General features: G+C 44.3%; 1 protein-coding gene across 1 annotated transcript in view; it reads left to right on the top strand.

Moving 5' to 3' along the window:
- The window catches only part of dclk2a (doublecortin-like kinase 2a), a 476,915-nt gene that overhangs the window by 422,092 nt on the left and 28,281 nt on the right, over positions 1-26,542 (top strand). Inside the window, exons 12-15 of the mRNA XM_068041163.1 lie at positions 6,126-6,259; positions 9,492-9,569; positions 11,457-11,553; positions 18,887-18,967. Coding sequence (XP_067897264.1) covers positions 6,126-6,259; positions 9,492-9,569; positions 11,457-11,553; positions 18,887-18,967 — 390 coding nt within the window. The remainder of the gene's footprint in view (positions 1-6,125; positions 6,260-9,491; positions 9,570-11,456; positions 11,554-18,886; positions 18,968-26,542) is intronic.

The raw sequence follows: 26,542 nt of genomic DNA, 5'->3' as shown, positions 1-26,542 counted from the left end.
TGTAACAATTCTGTAATTCTGTGATACAGATCAGATAAAACTACTTCATACAGAGGATGGTTTGTGTTTGGGATAGACTGCGTCGGGAGGCAATCAAGAGTGATAATATCAGTCATTTTCAATTTGGTGAGAAAATCATTTGAGGAATATTGGTAGTTAACTATGTTTTCTGACTGACCAGATGGACTGAAATGCATTTTCCTGATCCTGTACATGCTTATTTTTCTTTCAATTTAGGCCAGTGCTACATTTTTGATAAAAGTGCTTCAAGTTGTCAAGAACTTTGAAAATAATGTTCTCCAGATGGCCAGATCTCTGACTTCAGACCACATTATTTCTAATGCATGATAAAACTACTGATCTTATTTTTTATTGGACCTGAGGCCAGGTTCTTTTCTGATTATATCTTTTATTGGTTTTAGAAGAGGGGCACAAGTCAACATTTTTATCAGGACTTAGTTGCTTTTGAATACTTACTATCCAAAAATGCTACCAGATCACATGTTCAATTTTATCTTAACACGAGCAGTAAATGTCTGTTGCTCAAGCTAAGAGAAGGGAGAGAAGGCAGGCTGTCAGAAAATGTGTGTGGGGGTAGAGAGATAGTGTAATTTTACATTTTCCTGTCATTGGCAGTATTACCATCAGACATGGGGAAAGCTGCTTGAAAGCACTGATTGTGCCAGAATAGGACTGTGTATTACCTTGGGCATCAAGCACATCTCTGTTGGAGGATACCCACTGAGCTACTGCGTGTGTTCACCAACAAAACAAATTAAAACCAACAACAAAGAAACATTTGTTCCTTAAGCAGCCTGCCCACCTCTATCATGCACTGCAGGAAGTATCACATCATTGTGTCCTTTATGGTTCTTTAAGTACGAGAAAACTGTAACCCAAAGATGTGAGTTTTTCCACAAATTAATGAATTCCCAGTTTTCCAGACAAACTGTTACGGCCTTTCAGTGAAGACATAAAATGTTAAAATAAGAATTAAATTTGTTTTACTCACTATGAAGTATGCCAGATGAGGTGTGAGAGCAAGAACAGCTGGCGTGCCATCAAATGAAACAAAAAACCTGCTTGGTCAGCAGCATTATTAGCCATTTTGAGATTAAAACTATTATAGCTCATTTTTGAATGTGTGGTAGGAAAACTACCATGTTAGCACCACTTGTTGAAGGGCTGCTGTCTGGTTGCCATGTTTTTCTCAATGCACTAAGAGCTTAAAGTTTCTGTTGGGTCTGATGTGAATGGTAATCACCAGATGTACCTCCTTTCTACATAAATGTACTAAGTGCAAGGCTTTAATCACTGAGTATACAAGCAAAAAAACCGGAAATGCTGACAGACTTGACCTTGAGCAGCCACTCAACTGCTACACACCTGGTACAAGATTACTTTGCAAACAATCACACTCAGGAATAATCCAGTGGAGAGTCAGACTTACTTTCTGTTAAGATCTCATGGCTGATAATTGCAATGTAGAACTCACTGGAAAATTAGACGGGTGGAGTATAGACGTAGCTCTCCTGTATGAAGCATTCCTAGTTGGACTTACAGTTTGCCTTTCTGCTGCACACTACTAATTGATCATCCACATTATCCACTTCAGCTGATTTTATTCTTCTAAAGTGGTGATTTTTGATGATGGTTAAGTCCTTCTATCAATTAGTTTTAAAGCAAAAAAATGCACTCATTGCTGTGACAAAAATGAAGATTTGTGTCCATAATTTATCAATCTTCACAGTGTGCCATGTTCTGTAGATTAAAGCCACAGTTTCTTTTAAGAGGGTAATACACTGAAAACAGCTCTGCCATTGCATGCTCAGAAGATGGTCATGTTTCATTGGCCATGCCTGAAGCACATCAGAAAGAAGCTAGCCAAGCTGTTCTTTGCTACCAAAGTGCCTGAGGGAAACAATCACCAAAGCGCGAGAGATACTTAACAGGCTTCACCAAGCAATTAGCTGAATTCGTAAACTGTTCAGGAAAATCTTAGCTTAGATGATAGGAATATAAAGCAGATTCTGGAAATCTGAAACAAAACAGAATATGCTGGAAACCCAACAACTTACATTTACGTTGCACCATTAATGTATAAAAATGCCCGAAGTTGCTTCACAGGAGCATAATCAGACAATAATTGACACCAAGCCAAAGAAGGAGATATGAGGACAGCTGACTAAAAGCTTGGCTAAAATATAGGTTTTAAGGATGGTTTTAAAGAATGAAAGAGAGGGCAAGAGGTTTTGATAGCGAATTCCAGATCTAATGGCTTGTACAGTTGATGGCACAGCTTCCAATGGTATAGCGAAGAGCATGGGGGATGCACAAGAGCTCCAAAATATTGATTTTGTGGAGTGTTGTAGGGCTGGAGAGATTACAGTGGTAGGGAGGAATGATGTCATGGAGGACTTAAACACGAGGGTAAGAATTTTCAAATCAAAGTGTTGGTGGACCTGAACCAATGTAGGTTAGAGAGCGATGGGTGAGTGGTATTTGGTGTGGGTTAGGATACAAGCAGCAGAGTTTTGGATGGGCTGAAGTTTACAGCAGGTACAAGGTGGGAGTCTGCTGGAGAGTATTGGAATAGTTGAGCTTGGAAGTAACAAAAGCATGTATGAGGATTTCAGCAGCAGATAAACTGAGGTGGGGCAGAGACAGGTGTTGTTACAGAGATAGAAGTAAGTTTTTGTGATAGAAAAGATATGGGATCTGAAGATCAACCCAGGGTCAAATAGGACATAGAGGTTGTGAACAGTCTGGTTCAACCTCAAACAGTGGCTACGGAGAGGGCTGGAATTCGTGGTGAGGAAACCAAGTTTGTGGTGGAGACCTAAGACACTTGCTTTAGTCTTCCCAATGTGTAATTAGCATAAATTGCATCTCATCCGAGACTGCTGTTGGACAAGCAATCTGATAACTGTTGTGTTGAGAGAGATGGTGGTGAGGTAGAGCTGGGTGTCATGTGGAACCTGAGGTTGTGTCTTTGGATGATGTTATCGAGAGGCAGCATGTGAATGAGAAATAGAAGGGACCAAGGATAGATCCTTGGAGGACACGAGAGGTAATGATTCAGGAGCGGGAAGAGAAGTCTTTGCAGGAGATTCTCTGACTATGACTGGATATGCAAGAGTAGAACAAGAAAATGGAAGTCACAGTCTGTTGGAAATGGAGGAGAGGCATTTGAACAGGTTAACCTTTCAAGTTTAGACCCTTTGTCAGAAGAGTTTTGACGAAGGGTCTGCATCCACAATATAAATTCCTCTCTTCACAGATGCTGCCTGACATGCTGCAGATTCCAGCATCTTCTTGGCTTAGATAGCCCTTGCCAACCTCTCACTCCCATGGATGTTTGACAAGCTTTTGTACATGTGACAAGACAGTAGAGTAAAAATTATAAGAAGTATACATTTTAAATATTTCTATCATCCTAGTTAGTTGCAATTTTGACCAAGCGCATTGGACATGTAGGTAAGATGTGAACTCCTGAGTTAGGACGACCTGCACAGTTCTGAATACTTCAACAGCTGACTGTATTTACTGCTGCCAAAAAAGTGACTAGGCCGGATTTTCAAAGCCTGCTGAGAGCAGGAATGGCAGGAAACGTGATTTGAAGCCCTTGTTCCCGGAGGTTAGCACTAGGTTCTGCTGCCTCTGGAACACAATGCTATTTATAAATTTCAGAAGGCAGGGAGGGGCAGTTTGGGTGCCCGCATCCAATTAATTGCCTGTTTAGCTCACTATAGAGCTCATTAACAGGCTTGTCAGGAGCAGGGAGTTATTTTTAAAGTCTGGGAACGGGGAAAACACCATGGGAGCACAACACATTTGTGAAGACATAAGCATTGTGGAGGGACATCAGGGCTGTGGAAAGGGCTGATTAAATTAAAGCAGAGGCAGCAAATAAAGCTGAGCTGCCTCAGATGTATCTCAGTGTGGATATTGTTGAAGCTGGAAGAGTTAAATGTTACTTTGGAGACTGCCATGAAACCAGCTCGGGAAGTGAGCCCCCGGCATCACTGTGGCACCTGGAGTTGGCATGGGAAGGCCTGGTGAGCGTTCAAGGCCTAGCTGATGAAGGTCAGATGGGAACAGGTGACTCTGACATTGGACAGAGCAGCCAGGATGAGTGGCAGCAGATGCAACCTCCTGGACAGCTGGAGACCAGAGGAGCACAGCGGGGAGGTTGCAAGGGGAGGAAGGCACTACCCAAGACTTCAGGTGCACAGCCCAAGAGTCAGCTACCTGCAAATGACAGAGTGCCAGTGCTGTAGTAGGCTACACCTATCCAGGCAGATGGTGTTGGTCCTGTGTGCTCTGATCCACAATAACCTGAGGCCTCACGGCCCCCACGGCAGTTCCCTACCTGCAGCCATCAAGGTCTCAGGTGCCCTGAACTTCTATGCAACCGGATCGTTCCAGAGATCAGTTATGAACCTAGGTGGCATCTCACAGTTGGCATCTCATTAGGCCATCAGGCAGGTAATGGATGCCCTTTTCAGGAGGGCAGGGATTACACCCACTTTGACACAGATGGGCCTACGTTGGCACAGAGGGCTTTGGGTTTTGGCGCCATTAATGGATTCCTTCAGGTGCAGGGCATCATCGATTGTACCCATGTGGCCATCAAGACACCCAGCGACCAGCCAGTGAGATCCATTAGTAGGAAGGGATTCCGCTCCCTCAACATCCAAATGGTACTGTACCACAACAAGAGCTTCCTCCATGTTTGTGCTCACTTTCCTGGCAGCTGCCATGACTCCTTCATCCTCCACCAGTCCAGGCTGCCTCGGTCTTTCACTCCATCCCCCAAAGGGCATGGTTGGCTCCAAGGGAACAAGGGAAATCCCTTGAAGATATGGCTACTGACATCTCTGTGAGAGCCCAGACAGAGGCACAGAGGTGAAACAAACAATGCCACCTGCTTAGCAGGATAACCATTGAGCAGGCCCATGGATTTCTGAGGATGCAATTCCAGTGCCTGGATTGGTCAAGTGGCACCCTCCAATACCCTCCTGTAAGGGTGTTGGTCATTGTTGTGGTCCACTGCACTCTCCATAACATGGCTCTCCAGACAGGTGTGGACTTTGAGGATGGCGAGGCGCTGGAAGGAGCAGGAGATAAGTGAGAAGGAGGATGGGAGGCAGAGCAGGATAACACTGAACAGAGTGGTGCCCCTGCTGCATGATGAGCTGGCCTCCCTTCTCTCCCTCACGGCCTGCAGCATCAGAAGCGAGGTTCTGCCCTACCCCTAGTGCCAGGCCTCCACCTCCCCTGTGACATCTCTGGTGTTGTGGACGGCAGATCTCTCCCTCAGGACAACCAGTAGCCTCAGTGATGGCTGCTGTGGGGTGTCTGCATGAGCCCCACACTTCATCTGACCCAGTCTCATTTTCAATCCGAATGGGTCTGAGAGGACAGGAGATCTGTCTCCATACCAATTATGGCTTTCCCACTTGAAAATTGCAATCTGAATCAGCTTCCCAGAGGTGGCAGGTTTCAGACCAAAAACCAGGTCAGACTCCTGTTTCCCACCTCCACTTTGAAAATCCGGAGCTCTATTTCTGAAAAATCTGTTTGGTAATTCAGTCAATGAACATATCTGATGTCACTCAGAAATGATGCGTGTGTAGTAGAAATTTGACATAGAAACAGATCTTATGTTTGCCAAAGGCATGCTATTCTTCCAGATCGTAGATTAAGTTACTCTTTGGATCATAGGAAAAAAGAGTGCTTGCCTGTAGGAGTTGACTTTTACCTTCAATGTGAACAAAGCCTCTGGTGAGAAGTTGAAATATAACAATACCCTTTTCTTTCTGTCATCATTTGGCAGAAAATATGGCAACTTTATTTCAGACATTAACTTCTGAATGAATTTGAGTGCTGCATCAGAAAAAGGATGACATTGAGCTGTACATTGAACTTTAAAGTAGTCAATTGAAATGGGTATAATCTTTGGAGAATTATGCAATCACTGTGTTTGAAAATATTTTAGGAAAAAAATATTGCATTGGTTTTAATTATTATACTCATTCAATATAAAGAAAATTCACTAGTAATTTTAGGTTTGCCTGATCGTATGCCTTTTAGTCAGCACTTTTTCTTCCCTTCTCCTATAGGTATGTGAATATGTAGATGGCACCAAGTCCTTGAAACTGGGTGACTTTGGTCTAGCGACTGTGGTGGATGGGCCTCTCTACACTGTGTGTGGCACACCAACATATGTTGCTCCAGAGATCATCGCAGAAAGTGGGTAAGTAGTGACCAGAAGCCTTTGAATATTAGTTCAGATTCTGCTGGAATGGGGCATCTTGCAGCCTGCCATTAGTCAGACTTGTTCGTGCACATTTAAGTTTTGAAAATTTTTGCTCACATTTTTGCTGGAAGTGTGAGCTGATAACAGTGCAGCAAGGACAATCAGGCAGCTGGGACCATGGTAAACAACGGGACCTACAGCGTATTTCTTTAATGTGATGAAATGTGATGAGGTATAGAATTCAAAAGCAGGGATATGAGGTATAGAATTCAAAAGCAGGGATGTAATGCTGGAACTGTATAAAACACTGGTTAGGTCACATTTGGAGTATTGCATACAGTTCTGGAAAGGACATAATTGCTCTGGAGAGAGTACAGAGGAGATTTACAAGAATGTTGCCAGGGCTTGAAAGTTGCAGCTATGAGGAAAGATTGAATTGGCTAGAGTTGTTTTCCTTAGAACAGAGGAGGTTGAGGGGTGACTTAATTGAGGTGTACAAAATTATGAGGGGCCTAGATAGCGTAGACAGGAAGGACCTGTTTCCCCTAGTGGAGAAGTTAATTACCAGGGGACACAGATTTAAGGTGATTGGTAAAAGGATTAGAGGGGACATGAGGAAAACCTTTTTCGCCCAGAGGGTGGTGGGTGTCTGGAATTCACTGCCAGGAATGGTGGTGGAGGCAGAAACCCTCAACTCATTTAAAAGGTACCTGGACATGCCCCTGAAGTGCTGTAATCTGCAAGGCTATGTACCAGGTGCTGGAAAGATTGGGCGGCTAGTTTTTCGGCCGGCATGGACACGACGGGCTGAATGGCCTCCTTCTGTGCTGTAACTTTTCTGTGGTTCTATGGAAAGGATTGAAAAATAAATAGAAGCACTGAAAAGAAGGCTGAAATAGAGTGACTGAATTCAATGTTAAATCAGGTACCGAAAGAGAAATAAGGAAAGGAATAGAACGATTGGATTAAAAGAGAGAAAATAGACAGAAAGGGAAAAACTTGTTTTCAAATTTACATTTTTTAAATCTCCTGGAACAATTCACAGCCTGAAGGAATGCAAATCCGACTTGTAATTATTCACTTTCTAGGCAAGAGAGGTTCATTGGCAACCATTATCATGTCATTACCCTGTTAGGTACTAGATTTAACTTTCTGTCACGAGATTAATGGGCAATTAGTATACAAATGCAGCAACATTATGAAAATCACAGGGACGTTAAGGACAAGATGCCACTTTCATGAAGCAAATGTTACGACCAGGTGAGAAAGGGGTCTAGGGTTCCCTCTCAGCCTTTACCTGGTCTTGCCGTAACAGGGTTTTATTTTAAACACACCGTGTTTTTAGCTCCCCCTTGGTGAATCCTTGTTCACTGTTTTCCCATTATAAGGCAAAGAAACCAGCACAAACAGGTTTTCTTAGGTTTAACGAAGAAAGGTTGAAATTTATTAAACTTAAACTCTAATTTGGTTAATGCCTTTGGATCCACGACACGCCCACGCTAGCATGCATACGTGATAAACACACATGCAGATAGAGACAGAAAAGAGCAGAAGAAATGAAGTGGAAAATTTTGAGGCAACATCTGAAGATGGTTTTGGTTACTGTTCATTGAGCTTGCTGTATAGTCTTTGATTGTAGGTAGGTCTTGCTTTTCACTGGGGCCCAGTATTCTTCTTAAACCTTGTTTGATGTCGGAGACTTTTCGCTCTTGAAATTCATGTGTCTTCTATGGGTTCAGAGGCTTGTGAGAAAGAGATGGAAGCAGCCTGGAGAGGTCTTTACAGTCCAGGAGCAAACAGTCTCTTCCTCTCAAACTGTCTGTACAATTCAAAAAAAAACTCAGGTTTCCCAGCAGGTTAGTCATGTGACTAACTGGTTTGACCATGTCTGTTTGTGGATTTGGACATCTTAGCAATCATCCTGGAATGTGAGCTTCCTCACCTTCAATGTCTGATGATCAAAGTCCATTGTGGGTTGAATATGTCAGGGAATGGTCCTTTGTCTCCACAAGCACTGTCTGTTAGTATGTAAATGTTTTTTCCAGCCATGGCTGATCTGTTTAACTAGTCATTTCCTCACTCCAGCAACAGTTTAAAATCAATGTTCATATGACAAAATTAATATGCCTCATTCTTGGCAGGTTGGGGTCTGCATGACACTAATAAAAAGAACTTTCTATAATGAAAAGACTGTTTTCCTCTAGGTAGCTGATATGTTCTTTTGGAAACTGGGATAAGGAGTCAGTATTTGCAAGGGTGCCACTGGAAATGTGTTGATAATTTTCAATAGGATCCCACATAGAATAGTTTGAAATCCATTGTCATAGTTTGGTGAGAAAGCGAGTAAATCTGTTTTAACTTGATTTAATTGCAATGAACCTGTTATTGGACCCATTATTGCCCAAATGGAGGCAACTGTCCACAGAGATTATTACTTCTCACCAGTCCACTGAGCACTGTTACAGACCATTATATTTCGCTAAAATGCAAATACCAGAAGGAAAAATGAGTTTTATTTACCAGGCAGACTTTCTCATGTGAATACGGACCTTGTTTTATGTACTGCCATTTCTTGAACCTCCCATTTGATGGGGAAAGAAAAGTTTGGGGCAATTTTACATTGATACATGCTTGGTTCACATCCCGGGAAAGCTATACCCATGTATCAGCTCCCGACATTTATTAAACTGTTTCCCTTATCCAGAGGGTTCAGAATGCTAAGCCAGATAAAAATGGGATGCTATTTTCCTGTCATCCAAACAAGCAACTGGTATTAATGGTCATTCATGCTGTTTCTGTGGGCTTTCCACCAGTCTCCTGCTGAAGTATGATTGAAGTTTTCAAGATTAATGTAGGGCATTGACAAAGCTGATCCGGGCAAATGTATTGCTGTAGTGAAGAGTTCAAGTACTGTGCGGCACAAGTTAAATATTAGAAAGTTAAGAGCCAGAAACGAAGTCAGGCAAAATTCTGCCCCCTGTCCCTGCCCCCGCCCCCACCAATCAAAGCATAATAAAATTGTGGAATTACTTACCAAGGAAGTTGATTAATGCAACTAGCATAAGTGGGCTTAAAAGAGAATTAGATGCATTTCTGCGGAGAGAAGGGATGAAATGAAATGGAATGAAGGTGGGTATGTGAAGTTCATCTATGGAAAACGAATGGGTGTGATGGACCTAATTGCCTTTTCCTGTTCTTTAAAGTTTTTATGTTCTTAATATTCTTACAGATATGGCTTAAAGGTTGACATTTGGGCAGCAGGCGTCATTACATACATCCTTCTGTGTGGCTTCCCCCCATTCCGCAGGTAATCTGCATTAAACTTCTCACAGTAAAGAATGGGACTCTTTCCAATCCCAGTACGAACAAGCACATTTATATTGACAGTATGAAGCTGGTGACAGGAGCATGCTGCTCTTGCAGTTGGTGACACACTAGTAGTAAGACACAGGTGAACTTTGACTTTTGATGCTGCCGAAGTTCCAACATTATGCAGGTGCTGAGAACAAAAGCTGGAGGTGCAAAAACACAAGTGAAGGCTGTGGAAATACAGTCCTCCAATGTCACCAGCCTCTGCCTAAGTACCACTTTTGCAGGGCCCAAGTAACAGTGTAAAATGTCTGTAGTTAGGGGAACATATTTGCTCAAGGACTTTCCACAATTCCAACTGGCTCGCTGGATAGTGATCGGGAGCAGGATCTTGGGCATTTTTCCCCTACTTAACCCAGAGGTGCTAATGCTAATTGTAGTGCCTGACCTCCACCCTCACTGAGACCACCACAGACTGGGGCTCAAACATGGGACCCTTCTAGTCTGTATGTATGAAGAGTTTTTGGGGCGCTAAATTCCCTGCACTCAACTACCCATGTGATGTGAGTAGGCAGGACAACTTTGTGTCTGCACTCACCTTGCTCTTAAGGTGATGTCAGTGGTACACTTACGTTGTATAACTACGGCATTGAATAGCTCCCTCTAGTGTCAATCGCAGCATTAAACACTGACAAAGCAATTGGCCCAGATCTTACGGTCAGTGGTGAACGAATGCCATTCGCCATTCATTATGCTTACCCTTGCCCTAAAAATTTCTGTCGGCTTTTACATTACAACTTGCAGTTATCAGATCCTTAATGTAGTGGGATGCCCTCTACAGGGGATCTGGAACCTGCGTGAATGGGGCAGACAGGGCAAACGGTGACGTGTCTGTTCAACCAATCAGATTAAAGAGTTCTTCTTGAGGCATGCAGTGCCTAAACCAGGAAGTAAATTAGAATAATTAATTCAATGCAAAATCATGGTCGAAAAGCAAAATAAAGAGAGAGAACGAAAGATGGGTTTAAATGAGATAGCAGAGACAGAAAAAAGTTTAAAAAAATTTAATTTGTTCATTTTTTTCAATCTACAGAAATAATTAAAATCTGAAGAAATGAAACTTCATACAAGGGCAATTAGGGATTGGCAATAAATGATGGTCTAGCCAGCGACGCCCACATCCCATGAACAAATTTTTTTTAAAAACACTTTTAAAGGTTAATTTTCAGTGCCAAAAGAGGTTGTTTGGCAGTAATTAAGATATATTATGCTGTTAAAAATTCACTTACACTTGAATGGACAAGCCCTAACTATTTCTTTCTGGTGTGTTTAGTGGGTATATAGTAGGTAAGGGCCAAAGTCTTTCAGCAAGGTACCAATGTAGTGAAGCTTGTGGAGGAGAAGGACAAATCGGACATCAACTTCCTGATTTCCACATTTAACTACGCATGTGCAGACACTGGACGTTGCTGTCCAATTTATTGCTTAATAATGGTGTGCGCTGATAACCATACTGCTACTCTCACCACAAAATGCAAGCCAATGTATTTATTGGTGCCCTTCCATCAGCTACATCCATTATATGCACAAAAGCTGTATTCAGAGCACAAACTAGCATCTTTGTATATCTGTCAGACCTGTTTATTTTACAGATTAGGAGCGCTGACGGTAGTCCATATGACACATCGCTTTTAAAACATCTCTCCTGTGTCCTATTCTCTAAATCCCAGGTTTTTCCAGGAACACAAAAAACTATTTCCTGAAACCAAAATTATTTTCCAGTATTTATTGAGAGTTTAAGATTCCAGAAATGGAAAATGAACTGGATTGATTCCAAGTCATTCTCAAATTTTACTGGAATAATCCTAATTTTGTGTTCCTACAGTGAGAACAATGTCCAGGAGGACCTCTTTGACCAGATTCTCATTGGTCGACTGGAATTTCCCTCTCCCTACTGGGACACCATCACTGGCTCTGCTAAAGTATGTACAGGGTTCTATTCCTAATCACTTCACATAGAATCAGGAAAAGAAGTATTATGACAGGATCTTAAAGAGGACTACCTTCATGAACAACTGTTTGGCAAACATTTACTTGTATATGTTGAACCACATGATGGAGTAGTGCAAATTGCATCAAACTGGATGATTGTGTCACTTGCACATTTTATTACTGTGCTGAAAATGAGGCAAGATTCTTCTAGCTTTTCTTACTGTCCTGAAAACAAAAAGGCCAAACATATTTTCATGAAGATGTGATCTCTAATTCATCAGGTTGAGGTTATTACTCAGTTACCTCCTTGCAGCCATGTTTACACCAAGCAAATATCTTACTTGTTTACTACAGTTTTATTTTCCTTAAGTTTCTCAAAGCTTTCATCCCTATATTTCCATTTGTGCAGTTATCTATTATGCTAAGTAAAGATCCACAACATTTGAGCTCCTAAATAAAACGTAGAATTCTGCCCAACACATGATTATAGTCTGTATTTCACATCGTGTGTTTTTTGCTGTTACTGTTCAGTTTGCCACTCCTGCTACCTGATGGCTCGAAAAGAGGCAGGACAGGCTATTAAATATTCCTGGATACAAGGTGTTCAGGAAAGACAGGGAAAGAAAGAAAGGAGGAGGGATCAAGAACCAGAGAGCACCAATAAAGGTGAATGGCATAAGAGCCAATGGCAACATGAGGATAAACCTTTTTATGTAGCGATCTGGACTGCACTGCCTGAGAGTGTGGTGGAGGCAGTTTCAATCATGGCTTTCAAAAAGGAATCGGATAAGCCCCCGAAGGGAAAAAAATTGCATGGCTACAGGGAAAGGGCTGGGGAATGGAACTGGGTGAGTTGCTCTTGAAGAGAATGGGATATAAAAATAGGGAAGTTTTGCTACAGTTGTACAGGGTATTAGTGAGACCACATCTGGAACTCTGTGTACAGTTTTGGTCTCCTTACACGAGAAAAGATATAATTGCATTAGAAGCAGGGTGGTTGCTGAAAGGATGTTTCCCCTTGTGGGCGATACCAGAACTAGGAGCTGAATTTTGCCAGCACCTCGATGCCGTGGGTCGTGGCGGGGGGCTGGTAAAATTCTGCGGGGAGAGTTCTGCCTCAACCCGCGACGTCGAGAAGGGCCCGCTGCGTATTACCGGCAGTGGGGGGACCTCTGTGCGGCCCCCCCCACCCCCTGCCGCCCGCCCTTCATCTGAATATTCAAATTAACAATAAAGACATGTATATTAACTTACCTGCAGGCGGCAGACGTCCCACGCCAACTTTACAGCCACCATCGGAACTCCATATGGCGTTCCGAGGCGAGAAGCTGGTGGGGAGGGGAGAGGAATAAAATTTTCAGGGCGGGAAAGGTGGGGGGAGCGGGGAATTCACTTTTTATTAGATGTGGGGATGGTGGAAAAGGGTTGAAAGGCAAAAGTTAGAAGGTTTTGGGGGGGGGAGGTTCGGGTCAGGAAAAAGGCAAGTGTTGGTCATATCAGGTATTGAAATGTCCATTGGGGGTGTTGGGAAAGGGCTTCCATATCTTTATTATCTGTTAATTAAAACTTCAGAATACGTTACCTTGAAAAATTAAAATTTCATCTAAGGGCTTAAAGCCCTTTAAAAATGGCGCCAGATGCTGTTTCCGGGGACACGGCGGCCGCCCTCTCGAGGTCATCGGGGGCATCCACTCTGCCCCCTCTATTTAAATCAGCCCCTGCACATAATATTTCGGAGGGCGGAGCACGGCGAGCGAATAAAATCCAGCCCAGGAGACATAGTTTTAAAATAAGGAGTCTCCCATTTAAGGCGAAGATGAGGAGAATTCTTTTTTCTCTCAGAGGGTTGTTAGTCTGTGGAATTCTCTTCCCCAGAGAGCAGTGAGACAGGGTCATTGAATATTTTTAAGTCTGAGCTAGATAGATTTTTGATTGACAAGGGAGTCACAAGTTATCGTGGGTAAACAGGAAAGTAGACTTGAAGCCACAATCAGATCAGCCATGAACTTATTAAATGGCGGAGCAGGCAGGAGGTGTTCCCAGGCATTTGCTGCCCTTGTCCTTCTAGTTGGTAGAGGTCGCAGGTTTGGAAGGTGTTGTCAAAGGAGCTTTGGCGAGTTGCTGCAGTGCATCTAGTAGATGATACACACTGCTGCCACTGTGCGTCGGTAGTGGAGGGAGTGAATGTTGAAAGTGGTGGATACAGTGCCAATCAATTGGGCAGCTTTGTTCTGGATGGTGTTGAGCTTCTTGAGTGGTGTTGGAGCTGCACATCTAGACAAAGGAGAGTATTCCATCACACTCCTGACTTGTGCCTTGTAAATGGTGGACAAGCTTTGGGGAGTCAGGAGGTGAGTTGCTCGACACAAAATTCCCAGCCTCTGACCTGCTCTTGTAGCCACAGTATTTATATGGCTGGTGCAGTTAAGTTTCTGGTCAATGGTAACCCCCAGGATGTTGATGATGGTAATGGTAATGGTAATGCCATTGAATGTCAAGGGGAGATGGTTAGATTCTCTCTTGTTTAAGATGATCATTGCCTGGCACTTGTGTGGTGTGAATGTTACTTGCCACTAATCAGCCCAAGCCTAAATGTTGTCCAGGTTTTGCTTCATCTGGACACGGACTGCTTCAGTATCTGAGGAGTCGCGAATGGTGCTGAACATTGTGCAATCATCAGCGAACATCCCCACTTCTGACCTTATGATGGAGGGAAGATCATTGATGAAGCAGCTGAAGATGGTTGGACCTAGGACACTACCCTGAGGAAATCCTGCAGTGATGTCCTGGCGCTTAGATGATTGGTCTTCAACAACCACAACCATTTTGCTTTGTACTAGGTATGACTCCAACCAGTGGAGAGTTTTCCCTCTGATTTCAATTGACTTCAATTTTGCCAGGCCTCCTTGATGCCACACTCCGTCAAATGCTGCCTTGATATCAAGGGCAGTCACTCTCATCTCAACTATTGAATTCAGCTCTTTAATCCATGTTTGGACCAAGGCTGTAATAAGGTCTGGAGCCAAGTGGCCCTGGTGGAACCCAAACTGAGCGTTAGTGAGCAGGTTATTGCTATTGTCACACGGGATCAGAGGTGAGCTGGCAAGATGGATACAGAACTGGCTCGGTCATAGAAGACAGAGGGTAGCAGTGGAAGGGTGCTTTTCTGAATGGAGGGCTGTGATTAGTGGAGTTCCGTAGGGCTCAGTGCTGGGACCTTTGCTGTTTGTATTATGTATAAATCATTTAGAGGAAAATGTAGCTGGTCTGATTAGTAAGTTTGCGGACGACACAAAGGTTGGTGGAGTTGCGGATAGTAATGAGGATTGTCAGAGGATACAGCAGGATATAGATCGGTTGGAGACTTGGGCGGAGAAATGGCAGATGGAGTTTAATCTGGACAAATGTGAGGTAATGCATTTTGGAAGATCTAATACAGGTGGGAAGTATACAGTAAATGGCAGAACCCTTAGGAGTATTGACAGGAAGAGAGATCTGGGCGTACAGGTCCACAGGTCACTGAAAGTGGCAACGCAGGTGATAAGGTAGTCAAGAAGGCATACGGCATGCTTGCCTTCATCGGTCGGGGCATAGAGTATAAAAATTGGCAAGTCATGCTGCATCTGTACAGAACCTTAGTTAGGCCACACTTAGAATATTGTGTGCAATTCTGGTCGCCATACTACCAGAAGGACGTGGAGGCTTTGGAGAGGGTACAGAAGAGGTTTACCAGGATGTTGTCTGGTCTGGAGGGCATTAGCTATGAGGAGAGGTTGGATAAACTCGTATTGTTTTCACTGCAACGACGGAGGTGGAGGGGCGACATGATAGAGGTTTACAAAGTTATGAGTGGCATGGAGAGAGTGGATAGTCAGAAGCTTATTCCCAGGGTGGAAGAGTCAGTTACTAGGGGACATAGGTTTAAGGTGCGAGGGGCAAAGTTTAGAGGGGATGTGCGAAACAAGTTTTTTACACAGAGGGTGGTGAGTGCCTCGAACCTGCTGCCGGGGGAGGTGGTGTAGGCAGGTACGATAGTGATGTTTAAGAGGCATCTTGACAAATACATGAATAGGATGGAAATAGAGGGATACGGTCCCCAGAAGTGCAGAAGGTTTCAGTTTCGACAGGCATCAAGATCAGCGCAGGCTTGGAGGGCCAAATGGCCTGTTCCTGTGCTGTATTCTTCTTTGTTCAATGCAGCTTGATAGTATTGTCGACAACACCTCCCATCACTTTGCCGATGATTGAGAGTAGACTGATGGGGTGGTAATTGGCTGGGTTGGGTTTGTTCTGCTCTTTGTGGACAGAACATACCTGGGCAATTTTCCACATTGCTGGATAGTTGCCAGTGTTGTAGCTGTACCAGAACAGCTTGGCTAGCGGCGCGGCTAGTTCTGAAGCACGTCTTCGGTACGATTGCCGGAATGTTGTCAGGACCCATAGCCTTTCCAGTATCCAGTGACTTCCGCCAATTCTTGATTTCATGTGGAGTGAATTGGATTAGCTGAAGACTGGCCTCTGTGATGCTGGGGACCTCTGGTGAAGGCCGAAATGGATCTTCCACTCAGCACTTCTGGCTGAAGATGGATGCAAATGCTTCGGCCTTGTCTTTTGCACTGATGTTCTGGGCTCCCCCATCATTGGGGATGGGGATATTTGTGGAGCATCCTCCTCCTGTCAATTGTTTAATTGTCCACCACCATTCACGACAGGATGTGGCAGGACTGCAGAGCTTTGATCTGATCCGTTAGTTGTGGGATCATTTAGCTCTGTCTATCACATGCTGATTCTGCTGTTTAGCACACAAGTAGTCCTGTGTTGTGGCTTCACCAGGTTGGCACCTCATTTTGAGGTATGCCTGGTGCTGCTCCTGGCATGCCCTCCTACACTCCTCTTTGAACCAGGGGTGATCCCCTGATTTAATAGTAATGGTAGAGTGGGGAATATGCCGGGCCATGAGGTTACAGATTGTGGTTGAATACAATTCTGCTGCTGCTGATGGCCCACCGTGCCTCATGGATGCCCAGTTCCGTTCTGAATCTATCCCATTTAGCACGGTGGCAGTCCCACACAACACGATGGAAGTATCCTTAGCATGAAGTCTTCACAGAGTCTGTGCGGTGGTCACTCCTACCAGTACTGTCATTGACCGATGCATCTGCCTCAGGTAGATTGGTGAGGGAGAGGTCAAGCAGGTTTTTCTCTCTTGTTGGTTCCCTCACCACCTGCCACAGACCCAGTTTAACAGCTATGTCCTTCAGGACTCGGCCAGCTCGGTCAGTAGTGGTGCTGTGAGCCACTCTTTGTGATGGACATTGTAGTCCCCCACCCAGAGTACATTCTGTGCCCTTGCTACCCTCACTGTATCTTCCAAGTATTATGTAATATGGAGGAGTGCTGATCTATCAGTTGAGGGACGGCAGTAGGTGGTAATCAGCAGGAGGTTTGCTTGCCCAATTTTGACCTGATCACATAAGATTTCATGGGGTTCAGAGTCAATGTTGAGGACTTCCGACTGTATACCACTGTACCTCTGTTGGGTCTGTGTTGCCGGTGGGATAGGACATGCCCAGTGGTGGTGATGGAGGAATTTGGGATTTGAACTCATGCCCCCAGAGCATTGGTTGTAAGGTATGATTCAGTGAGCATGACTATGTCAGGCTGTTGCTTGACTAGTCTGTGGGACAGCTCTCCCAATTTTTGCGATAGTCCCCAGATGTCAGTAAGGAGGAATTTGCAGGGTGACAGGGTTGGGTGTACCATTGTCATTACTGGTTCCTAGGCCAATGCTGGGTGGTCCATCCTGACGTTTCTATGTGGTTTGGTATAACTGAGTGGTTTCCCAGGCCATTTCAGAGGACAGTTAAGAGTCAACAACATTGCTTTGGGTCTAGAGTCACATGTAGGTCAGACCAGGTAAAGACAGCAGATTTCCTTCCTTAAAGTCAACCAGATGGGTTTTTACAACAATCTGATAGTTTCAATGTCACCATTACTGAGACTAGCTTTTAATTCCAGATTTTATTCAATAATTGAATTTAAATATCACCAGCTACCATGGTGAGATTTTGAACTCATGTCCCCAGAGCATTAGTCAAGGCTTTTGAATTACTAATCCAGGAACATTACCACAACATCACCATTCCCGTTTAAAGACCCACTTCTAATCTGCTTGGAATACCTTATGAAACAGACTCTGCTACTGAGCCCTGCTCAATACGACCAGAGAAAATTTCAGCATCTTCCCTACTAGAGGGAAAAGTCATTCCTTAGGTGTAAGATAGGTAGAAGAATCCAGAACATGGGATGTAATCTCAAAATTGAAAACACATTCAGAGGGTTGTGAGAATTTGGAATGCATTGTCCCAGACGGTGATAAACAGAAAATAAATTGAGGAGTTTAAATGTGAGGTAAAACAACATTCTTCGTGTCTCTTACTGGTGCAGTTTAACTGCTACTGGACTGAACAGCAGCTGTACTTCTTGTTTCATCAACTAAAGGCCGAGTGATAAGGCAAGTTCTCAACAGGAGGACCATTACCTCAGATGCTTATGTTCATTAATTTTTCTGCTTGCAAATAAGAGAGCAGGTGAGTCATTTTCTTTCACAGTGTATTTCTGGCCTATTCAGTCTCATCTGAAATGAGTGCTGCTGATTACTGAATTCAGTGGCTGACTGATGTAAATATAAAGCAAACCTGGAGTACTGTGTACCATTCTGGTCGCCATACTATAAAATAGCTATAGAGGCACGGGAGAAGGTGGAAACATGATTTACAAGGCTGATATCAGAAATACAAGGTTATACCCAGCAGGAAAAGAGAAGGCTGAGAGGTGACCTAATAGAAATCTTTAAAATTATGAACGGTATTGACACAAAGCACATTTGTGTGTAAGAGCAAAGCTAGAGGTCATCAATATAAGATAGTCACCAAGAAATCAAATGGAGAATTTGGACAAAACTTCTTTACCCAGAGAAAATTCCTTTACCACAGAGAGTAGATGAGGTGAATAGTGTAAATCCATTTAATAGGAAACTAGATAAGCATATGAGGGAGAAAGGAAGAGAGGGTTATGCTGAAAGAGTTAGATGAGGAACATTGGGAGGAGGCTTGAGTGGAACATAAATGCTGGCATGGACTGCTTAGGTTGGAAGGTTTGTTTCTGTGCTGTTTGTTCTTTGCAAGTAATGTCTTGTTCCTGTAAAGCAACTTTTACCAGTAAAATGATTCAGAAGCTGCATATGGTTATTTGGACACACCTCGAATCTGTTTTCTTCTTACTGTAGATGTCTATGGCTTCAGTGCTGTCATTTTGTTGCAGGAATTGATTAGCCGAATGTTGCAGGTGAACATCGAGGCACGCTACACAGCTGAGAAAGTTCTGGCTCATCCCTGGGTGGCTGTGAGTATCAAGATAATACTGTGAGAAATACAGACGTATGAATAGGCTGCACAAAATGCACTATGAAAAATATAGATGATATCGACAGTGACAGCAAGTGCACCATTGCGTTGCTGAATTAAAAATTCAATTTTTTTTTCTAGCCTATTTATTTGAAATAAGATGCTGGAACTGGAGTCTGTTGTGGCAGGGGGAATATCAGAAACATGGCTCGATCAAGAGGATGGAAATGGATACAACATTCAGAGTATTTAGGGGTTAGAAAAGAGAGAGTTTTGCAGAAAATGAGGTGGTACAGCAGCACATCCCTGCTGCAGAACCACTGGACATTTCTTGTTGGCATTGGTGGGCTCTGTCTCAACGGCGGGAATACCTGAAAGGTAAACGAAATTGAAGGCATAATAGGTAGAAAGCTACAAAATGACCTGCTCTGGTTAGATGTTGCTTATGTGCAAAACATCAAAGCTAACGCTGGGGGTTTTCTATATAACCTTCAGATCAGCATAAGAAGGAGGATCATTTTCTCTATGAAAAGATCAGAGAGGTATGTGAGAACGGAAAAGCTAATAAATTGTTGCTAATAAAAAATAAAAGCTAATAAAAAACGAAAGCAAATAAATTGTTGTTTAATATCATGTCAATAGAAAACAAGTGGAATCTTTACAGATGTCAGGGGCATTGTCCTTGGGGTGGAGTAGCGGGTTGCGGGGCATGGGCATGTATTGTCCTTGAGGAACGGCACAGTTGCGCAGTGGTTAGCACCGCAGCCTCACAGCTCCAGCGACCCGGGTTCAATTCTGGGTACTGCCTGTGTGGAGTTTGCAAGTTCTCCCTGTGTCTGTGTGGGTTTCCTCCGGGTGCTCCGGTTTCCTCCCACATGCCAAAGACTTGCTGGTTGATAGGTTAATTGGCCATTATAAATTGCCCCTAGTATAGGTAGGTGGTAGGGGAATTTTGGGACAGGTGGAGATATGGTAGGAATATAGGATTAGTATAAATGAGTGGTTGATGGTCGGCACAGACTCGGTGGGCCGAAGGGCCTGTTTCAGTGCTGTATCACTAAAACTAAAACTAAATCCGACTCATTTTCCTGGGTCAGGACTCATTAACAATGCAACAGCAAGCTCCTAATGGATTCCCAGTGTTGAGAGGGAGCACACCAAAGGCAACAAGGAATGTCATTGGTGCTACAGAGGGGATGCTGTTGTAGCATCAGAAAAAGTGACAAGGGACCCTAAAGGAGCAGAACTACCTCAAAGATCAGAAGGAAATTTCCCTCTGAAGGCCTTGGCTGAGACCAAAGTGTTAGGAGCGAATGTTTCTGGAGCTGAATGGAGGAAGAAGAAAACATCACAAAGCCCTCACCCTTCACTGGGGGAGCTGTGGGCCTTTACTGCTGCATCCTGGGGTTCAGCACCACTGTCCAGCTGGCAGTCCTTTTTTTTTATTCATTCATCGGATGTGAGCATAGCTGGCTATGCCAGCATTTATTGCCCATCCCTCATTGCTCATCAGAAGGTGGTGGTGAGCTGCCTTCTTGTACCACTACAATCCATGTGAGGTAGGTACACCCACAGTGCTGTTAGGAAGGGAGTTCCAGGATTTTGACCCAGTGACAGTGAAGGAACAATGATATAGTTCCAAGTCAGGATGGTGTGTGTCTTGGAGGGTCACTTGCAGGTAGTGGTGTTCCCATGCATCTGCTGCCGTTGTCCTTCTAGTTGCTCGAGGTCGTGGATTCGGAACATGCTGTCGAAGGAGGCTTGGTGTGTTGCTGCAGTGTAGATGGTACACACTGCTTCCGCTGTGCATCAGTGGTGGAGAGAATGAATGTTTAAGGTTGTGGTTGGGTGCCAATCAAGCGGGCTGCTTTGTCCTGGATGGTGTTGAGCTTCTTGAGTGTTGTTGGAGCTGCACCCATCCAGGCAAGTGAAGAGTATTCCATCACACCCCTGACTTGTGCCTTGTAGATGGTGGGCAGGCATTGGGGAGACAGGAGGTGAGTTACTCACCGCAGGATTCCTAGCCTCTGACCTGCTGTTGTAGCCACGGTATTTATATGGCTACTCCAGTTCAGTTTCTGGTCAATGGTAACCCCCCCAAGATGTTCGTAGTGGGAGATTCAACGATTGTAATGCCATTGAATGTCAAGGGGAGATGGTTAGATTCTCTCTTGTTGGAGATGGTCATTGCTTGGCACTTGTGTGGTGCGAATGTTACTTGCCACTTATCAGCCCAAGCCTGGATATTGTCCAGGTCTTGCTGCATTTCTACATGAACTGCTTCAGTATCTGAGGAGTAACGAATGGTGCTGAACATTGTGCAATCATCAGCGAACATCCCCGCTTCTGACCAGATGATTGAAGGAAGGTCATTGATGACCTAGGACACTACCCTGAGGAACTCCTGCAATGATGTCCTGGAGCTTAGATGATTGACCTCCAACAACCACAAACATCTTTCTTTGAGCTGGGTATGACTCCAACCAATGCAGTATTTTCCCTCTGATTCCCTTGACTCCAGTTTTGCTACGGCTCCTTGATGCCATACTCAGTCAAATGCTGCTTTGATGTCAAGGGCAGTCACTTTCACCTCACCTCTTGAGGTCAGCTCTTTTGTCCATGTTTGAACCAAGGCTGTAAAGAGGTCAGGGGGTGAGTGGCCCTGGCGGAACCCACACTAAGCATTACTGAGCAGGTTACTGCTAAGCTAGTGTTGCTTGATTGCACTGTTTACGAAATCTTCCATCACTTTATTGATGACCGAGAGTAGACTGATGGGGCGGTAATTGGCCCAATTGGATATGTCTTTTTTTTGATGTACAGGACATAACTGGGCAATTTTCCACATTGCTGGGTAGATGCCAGTGTTGTAGCTGTTCTGGATCAGCTTGGTTAGGGGTGCGGCAAGTTCTGGAGCACAGGTCTTCAGTGCTATGCTGGAATGTTGTCAGGGCCCTTTGCCTTTGCAGTATGCAATGCCTTCATTCATTTCTTGATATCATGTGGAGTGAATCGAATTGGCTTAAGACTGTCATCTGTGATGTTGAGGACTTCAGGAGGAGGCCGAGATGGATCATCCACTTGCCACCCTTGGCTGAAGATTGCTGCAAATGCTTCAGCCTTATCTTTTACACTGATGTGCTGGGCGCCCCCATCGTTGATGATGGGGATATTTGCGGAGCCACCACTCCTTATCAGTTGTTTAATTGTCCACCACCATTCACATCCGGATGTGGCAGGACTGCAGATCTTAGATCTGATCCGTTGGTTGTGGGATCGCTTAGCTCTGTCTATCACATACTACTTACGCTGTTTGGCATGCAAGTAGATCTGGGTTGTAGCCTCACCAGGTTGACCCCTTATTTTGATGTATGCCTGGTGCTGCTTCTGGCATGCCCTCCTACACTCTTCATTGAACCAGTCCCCAGAAGCAGTGGTAACTGGGATGAAATGGAGAGATAAGGGCTATGCTCTCTTGTATGAGGTGAGCTTCTGATCCCATGCCTGCTCCATCACCAAGACCACCTACTTCCACTTCCCTAACATTGCTAGACTTCACCCCTGGCTCAGCTCATCTGCTGCTGAAACCCTCATCCATATCTTTGTTACCCCTAGACTTGCCGATTCCAATGCACTGCTGACTGGTCTCCTACATTCTACTCTCTGTAAACTTGAGATCATCCAAAACTCTGCTGTCCGTGTCCTAACTCCTAACTCACACCAAGTCCTGTTCACCCATCACTCTTGTGACCTACATTGGCTCCCAGTGCAGCAACACTTCAATTTTAAAATTCTCATGATTGTTTTTAAATCGTTCCATGGCCTCACCAGGGGTTGACATTGTGTCTGAACAGACACCAGTGTCCAGGGTCATTTTGAATGTCTTGCTCCAAGCCTTTAAACGTGTTTTAAAATAACCTAGTGGCCAGAATCCGGCCTGCCAAAGGTTTCCATCCAGCCTCCCAATCCTCTGTGACTGATAGCGAGCTGCCCAGCTTTGATTGACGGCTCTCCTATTAAAGTGTACGTCAGGCAGACGGGTTAGGCTGGACCTGCATCTGACGGACAGTGGCCACCTGTCTGTGATTGTTCAGTGTCTGCGACTGACAGTGGGCTGATTGGCGGTTTGAAGCACAGGCGCGCTGGGATCAGCTGCCCGTGCTTTTTTCGCTGTTTTGGCTGCTGTGGGGGAGGGGGAGAGCAGGAAGTGGGCCAGCAAATGGCCAAAGGTGTGGCGCAGCACTGAGGGAGCACGCTGAGAGTCAGGCAGCCCTTTAAATAAGCATCAATCCAGGGAGCAGAGAGAGAGAGAGTGGAGAGATACAGACACAGAAAGGGGAGAGAAAGAGATGGGAGAGAGATGGGCACAGAGAGGGGAGAGAGATGGGCACAGAGGGGAGAGGCTTGGATATGGAGAGGGAGAGAGAGAGATAAGAGAAAGTGATCAAAATCACTTCTGACAGATGGACATCTATCCGAATTTTCCGCATCGTTACATCAAGTGTGCGGGAATCATTGACTACTTGTGCAAGCAAATACAATGCCAGGTATCTCACTAAATAGGGAGAAATGTGTTTTAAATTGAACTGTGTTTTGATGGCATTAGGTTGGCTATACACTTTATATACAGATTAATTGCCCCAATGTCTGAGGCTGAGTCAGTAATTTTGTCAAATGTCAATGGTGCAACATGTTGAAGCCTATCCCTGGGCCTCACTCCTCCCTACCTCTGTTACCTCCTCCAGTCCTCTGAGATCTCTGCATTCTTCCATTTCTGCCAGTTAGTTTAACATTAGTGGTGGGTAACGTTTTAGAAACAATAATCAGGGAAAAAATCAGCAGGCACTTGGAGAGGTTCGAGTTAATTAAGGATAGCCAGCATGGATTTGTAAAAGGCAGATCATGCTTGACTAATCTCATTGAATTTTTGATGATGTAACAGAGAAGGTTGATGAAGGGAATGCAGTGGATGTTGTCTATATGGATTTCAAGAAAGCATTTGATAAAGTACCACATAAAACACTGGTTAACAAAATTAAGGCTCATGGAATGGAGGGTCAGTGTCCAATTGAATAAAAAAATTGGCTTAAGGGACAGAAAACAGCGAGTCACGGTAAATGGTTGTTTTTCAGACTGGAGGATGGAAACAGTGGTGTTCCTCAAGGGTCAGTGCTAGGAGCACTGCTTTTTTCGCTATTTATAAATGACTTTGATCTTGGAATACAGAGTAGAATTTCAAAATTTGTTGATGATACCAAACTTGGAGGAGTGGCAAACAGTGAGGATGATATGAACCACCTGCAACAGAACATAGATAGGCTATCAGAATCGGCAGGTAGGTCGCAGATGGAATTTAATAGACAAGTGTGAAGTGATGCATTTTGGCAGAAGGGATAGGATGAGGCAATATAGACTTAATGACACAGTTCTACAGAGTGTGTAGGAACAGAAGGACCTGGGGGTGCATGTGCATCAATCTTTGAAGGTGGCAGGACATATTGAGAGAGTAGTTAGAAAAGCATATGGGATCTTGGGCTTCATAAATAGAGGCATAGAGTACAAAAGCAGGGAAGTTATGCTGAACCTTTATAAAGCTCTGGTTAGGCCCCGACTGGAATATTGCATCCAGTTCTAATCACCACACTTTAGGAAGGATGTGAGGGCCCTTGAGAGGCTGCAGAGGAGAGTTACCAGAATTATTCCAGGGATGGGGTTTTTTGGTTCGGTTGGAAAGCTGGGGTTGTTCTCACTGAAGCAAAGGAGATTGAGGGGAAATTTGATAGGGGTGTACAAGATTATGAAAGGCTTAGATAAGTTAGACAAAGAAAAATTGTTCCCATTAACTGATGGTACATGAAGTAGGGGACACAGATTGAAGGTTTTGGGCAAGAGATGCAAGGGGGAATGTGAGGAAGTACATTTTTACGCAGTGAGTGGTAATGACCTGGAACTCGCTGCCCATGAGGGTGGTGGAAGCGGAGACTGTCAATGATTTCAAGAGGAAATTGGATGAGCACCTGAAGGAACTAAATTTGCAGGGCTATAGGGATTGAGCGAGAGAGTGGAACTGACTGGACTGCTCTGCAGAGAGCCAGCATGGACTTGATGGGCCGAATGGCCTCCTTCTATGTCGAAAAAGACTCTATCTTGCACATCCCCGATTTTAGTCCCTCCACCACTGGCGGCCCTGCCTTCAGCTGCCCCTTGCCTAAACCTCTCTACGTCTCCATCTCTCTTTACTCCTTTGATCCTTAAAACCTACCTCTTTGATTAAGCTTTTGATCACCTGCCCTAATATCTACTTATATGACCTGTTGTCAAATTTTGGTCGAAATTGCTTCTGTGAAGTAATGGTGCTATATAAATACAATTTGTTGTTGTTATGCAGCAGGATGACCAGAAACATTCAGGGTACGATGAGAAGGAAAATAGAGGCTTTTAGCAAATACAAGGAGAGCAAATCAACAGAAGCATAAGTGGAGTACAGAAAGTGTAGGATGGAGCTTAAGAAAGCAATTAGGAGAGAAAAGAGGGGATATGAGAAAGCTCTGGCTGGTAAAAGTGGGGAAAATCCCAAGATATTCTGTAAGTATATCAATGGGAAGAGGATAACCAGGGAAAGAGTAGGACCCATTAGGGACCAAGGGGGAAATCTGTGGGTGGAGCCAGAGGACATTGGTAGAGTGTTGAACAAATACTTCACATCTGTCTTCACCCAAGAGAATGAGGATGTAGATATGGAACTCAGAGAGAGAGACTGTGAGGTTCTTGAGCAAATTGTCATATGGAGTGACAAGGTATTAGAGGTTTTGGCAGGCTTAAAAGTGGACAAATCTCCAGGTCCGGATGATTTGTGTCCCAGGATGCTGTGGGAGGTGAGGGTGGAGATTGCAGGGGCTCTGACCCAAATTTTTAATTCCTCTATGGCCACGGGGGAGGTGCCAGAGGACTGGAGAACAGCTAATGTGGTCCCACTATTTAAGAAAGGTTGTAGAGATAAGCCAGGGAACTACAGACCAGTGAGTCTCACGTCAGTGGCAGGGAAACTATTGAAGAAAATTCTGAAGGAGAGAATCTATCTCCACTTGGAGAGGCAAAATTTGATTAGGAATAGTCAGCATGGCTTTGTCAGAGGGAGGTCATGCCTCACAAATTTGATTGAATTTTTTGAGCATGTGACCAGATGTGTAGATGAGGGTAGTGCAGTTGATGTAGTTTACATGGATTTCAACAAAGAGAGTGATGACAGACGGCTGTTTTAATGACTGGAAGCCAGTGCCCATTGGCGTACCACAGGGATCTGTGCTGGGTCCCCTATTTGTCATTTATATAAACGACATATATGTGGGGGGACAGGATCAGTAAGTTCACGGATGACACAAAGATTGGCCGAGTGGTTAACAGTGAGGTTGAGTGTCTTGGGTTACAGGAAGATATAGACAGGATGGTCAAATGGGTAGAAAAGTGGCAGATGGAATTTAACCCTGAAAAGTGTGAGGTGATACACTTTGGAAGGAGTAATGTGACACGGAAGTATTCAATGAATGGCCTGACACTGGGAAGTTCTGAGGAA

The sequence above is a fragment of the Heterodontus francisci genome, chromosome 1 (assembly GCF_036365525.1).
Source record: "Heterodontus francisci isolate sHetFra1 chromosome 1, sHetFra1.hap1, whole genome shotgun sequence".
NCBI lineage: Eukaryota > Metazoa > Chordata > Chondrichthyes > Heterodontiformes > Heterodontidae > Heterodontus > Heterodontus francisci.
The sequence above is the reverse complement of the archived record's forward strand: the minus strand, read 5'-3'. Positions and strand labels throughout refer to the sequence as shown.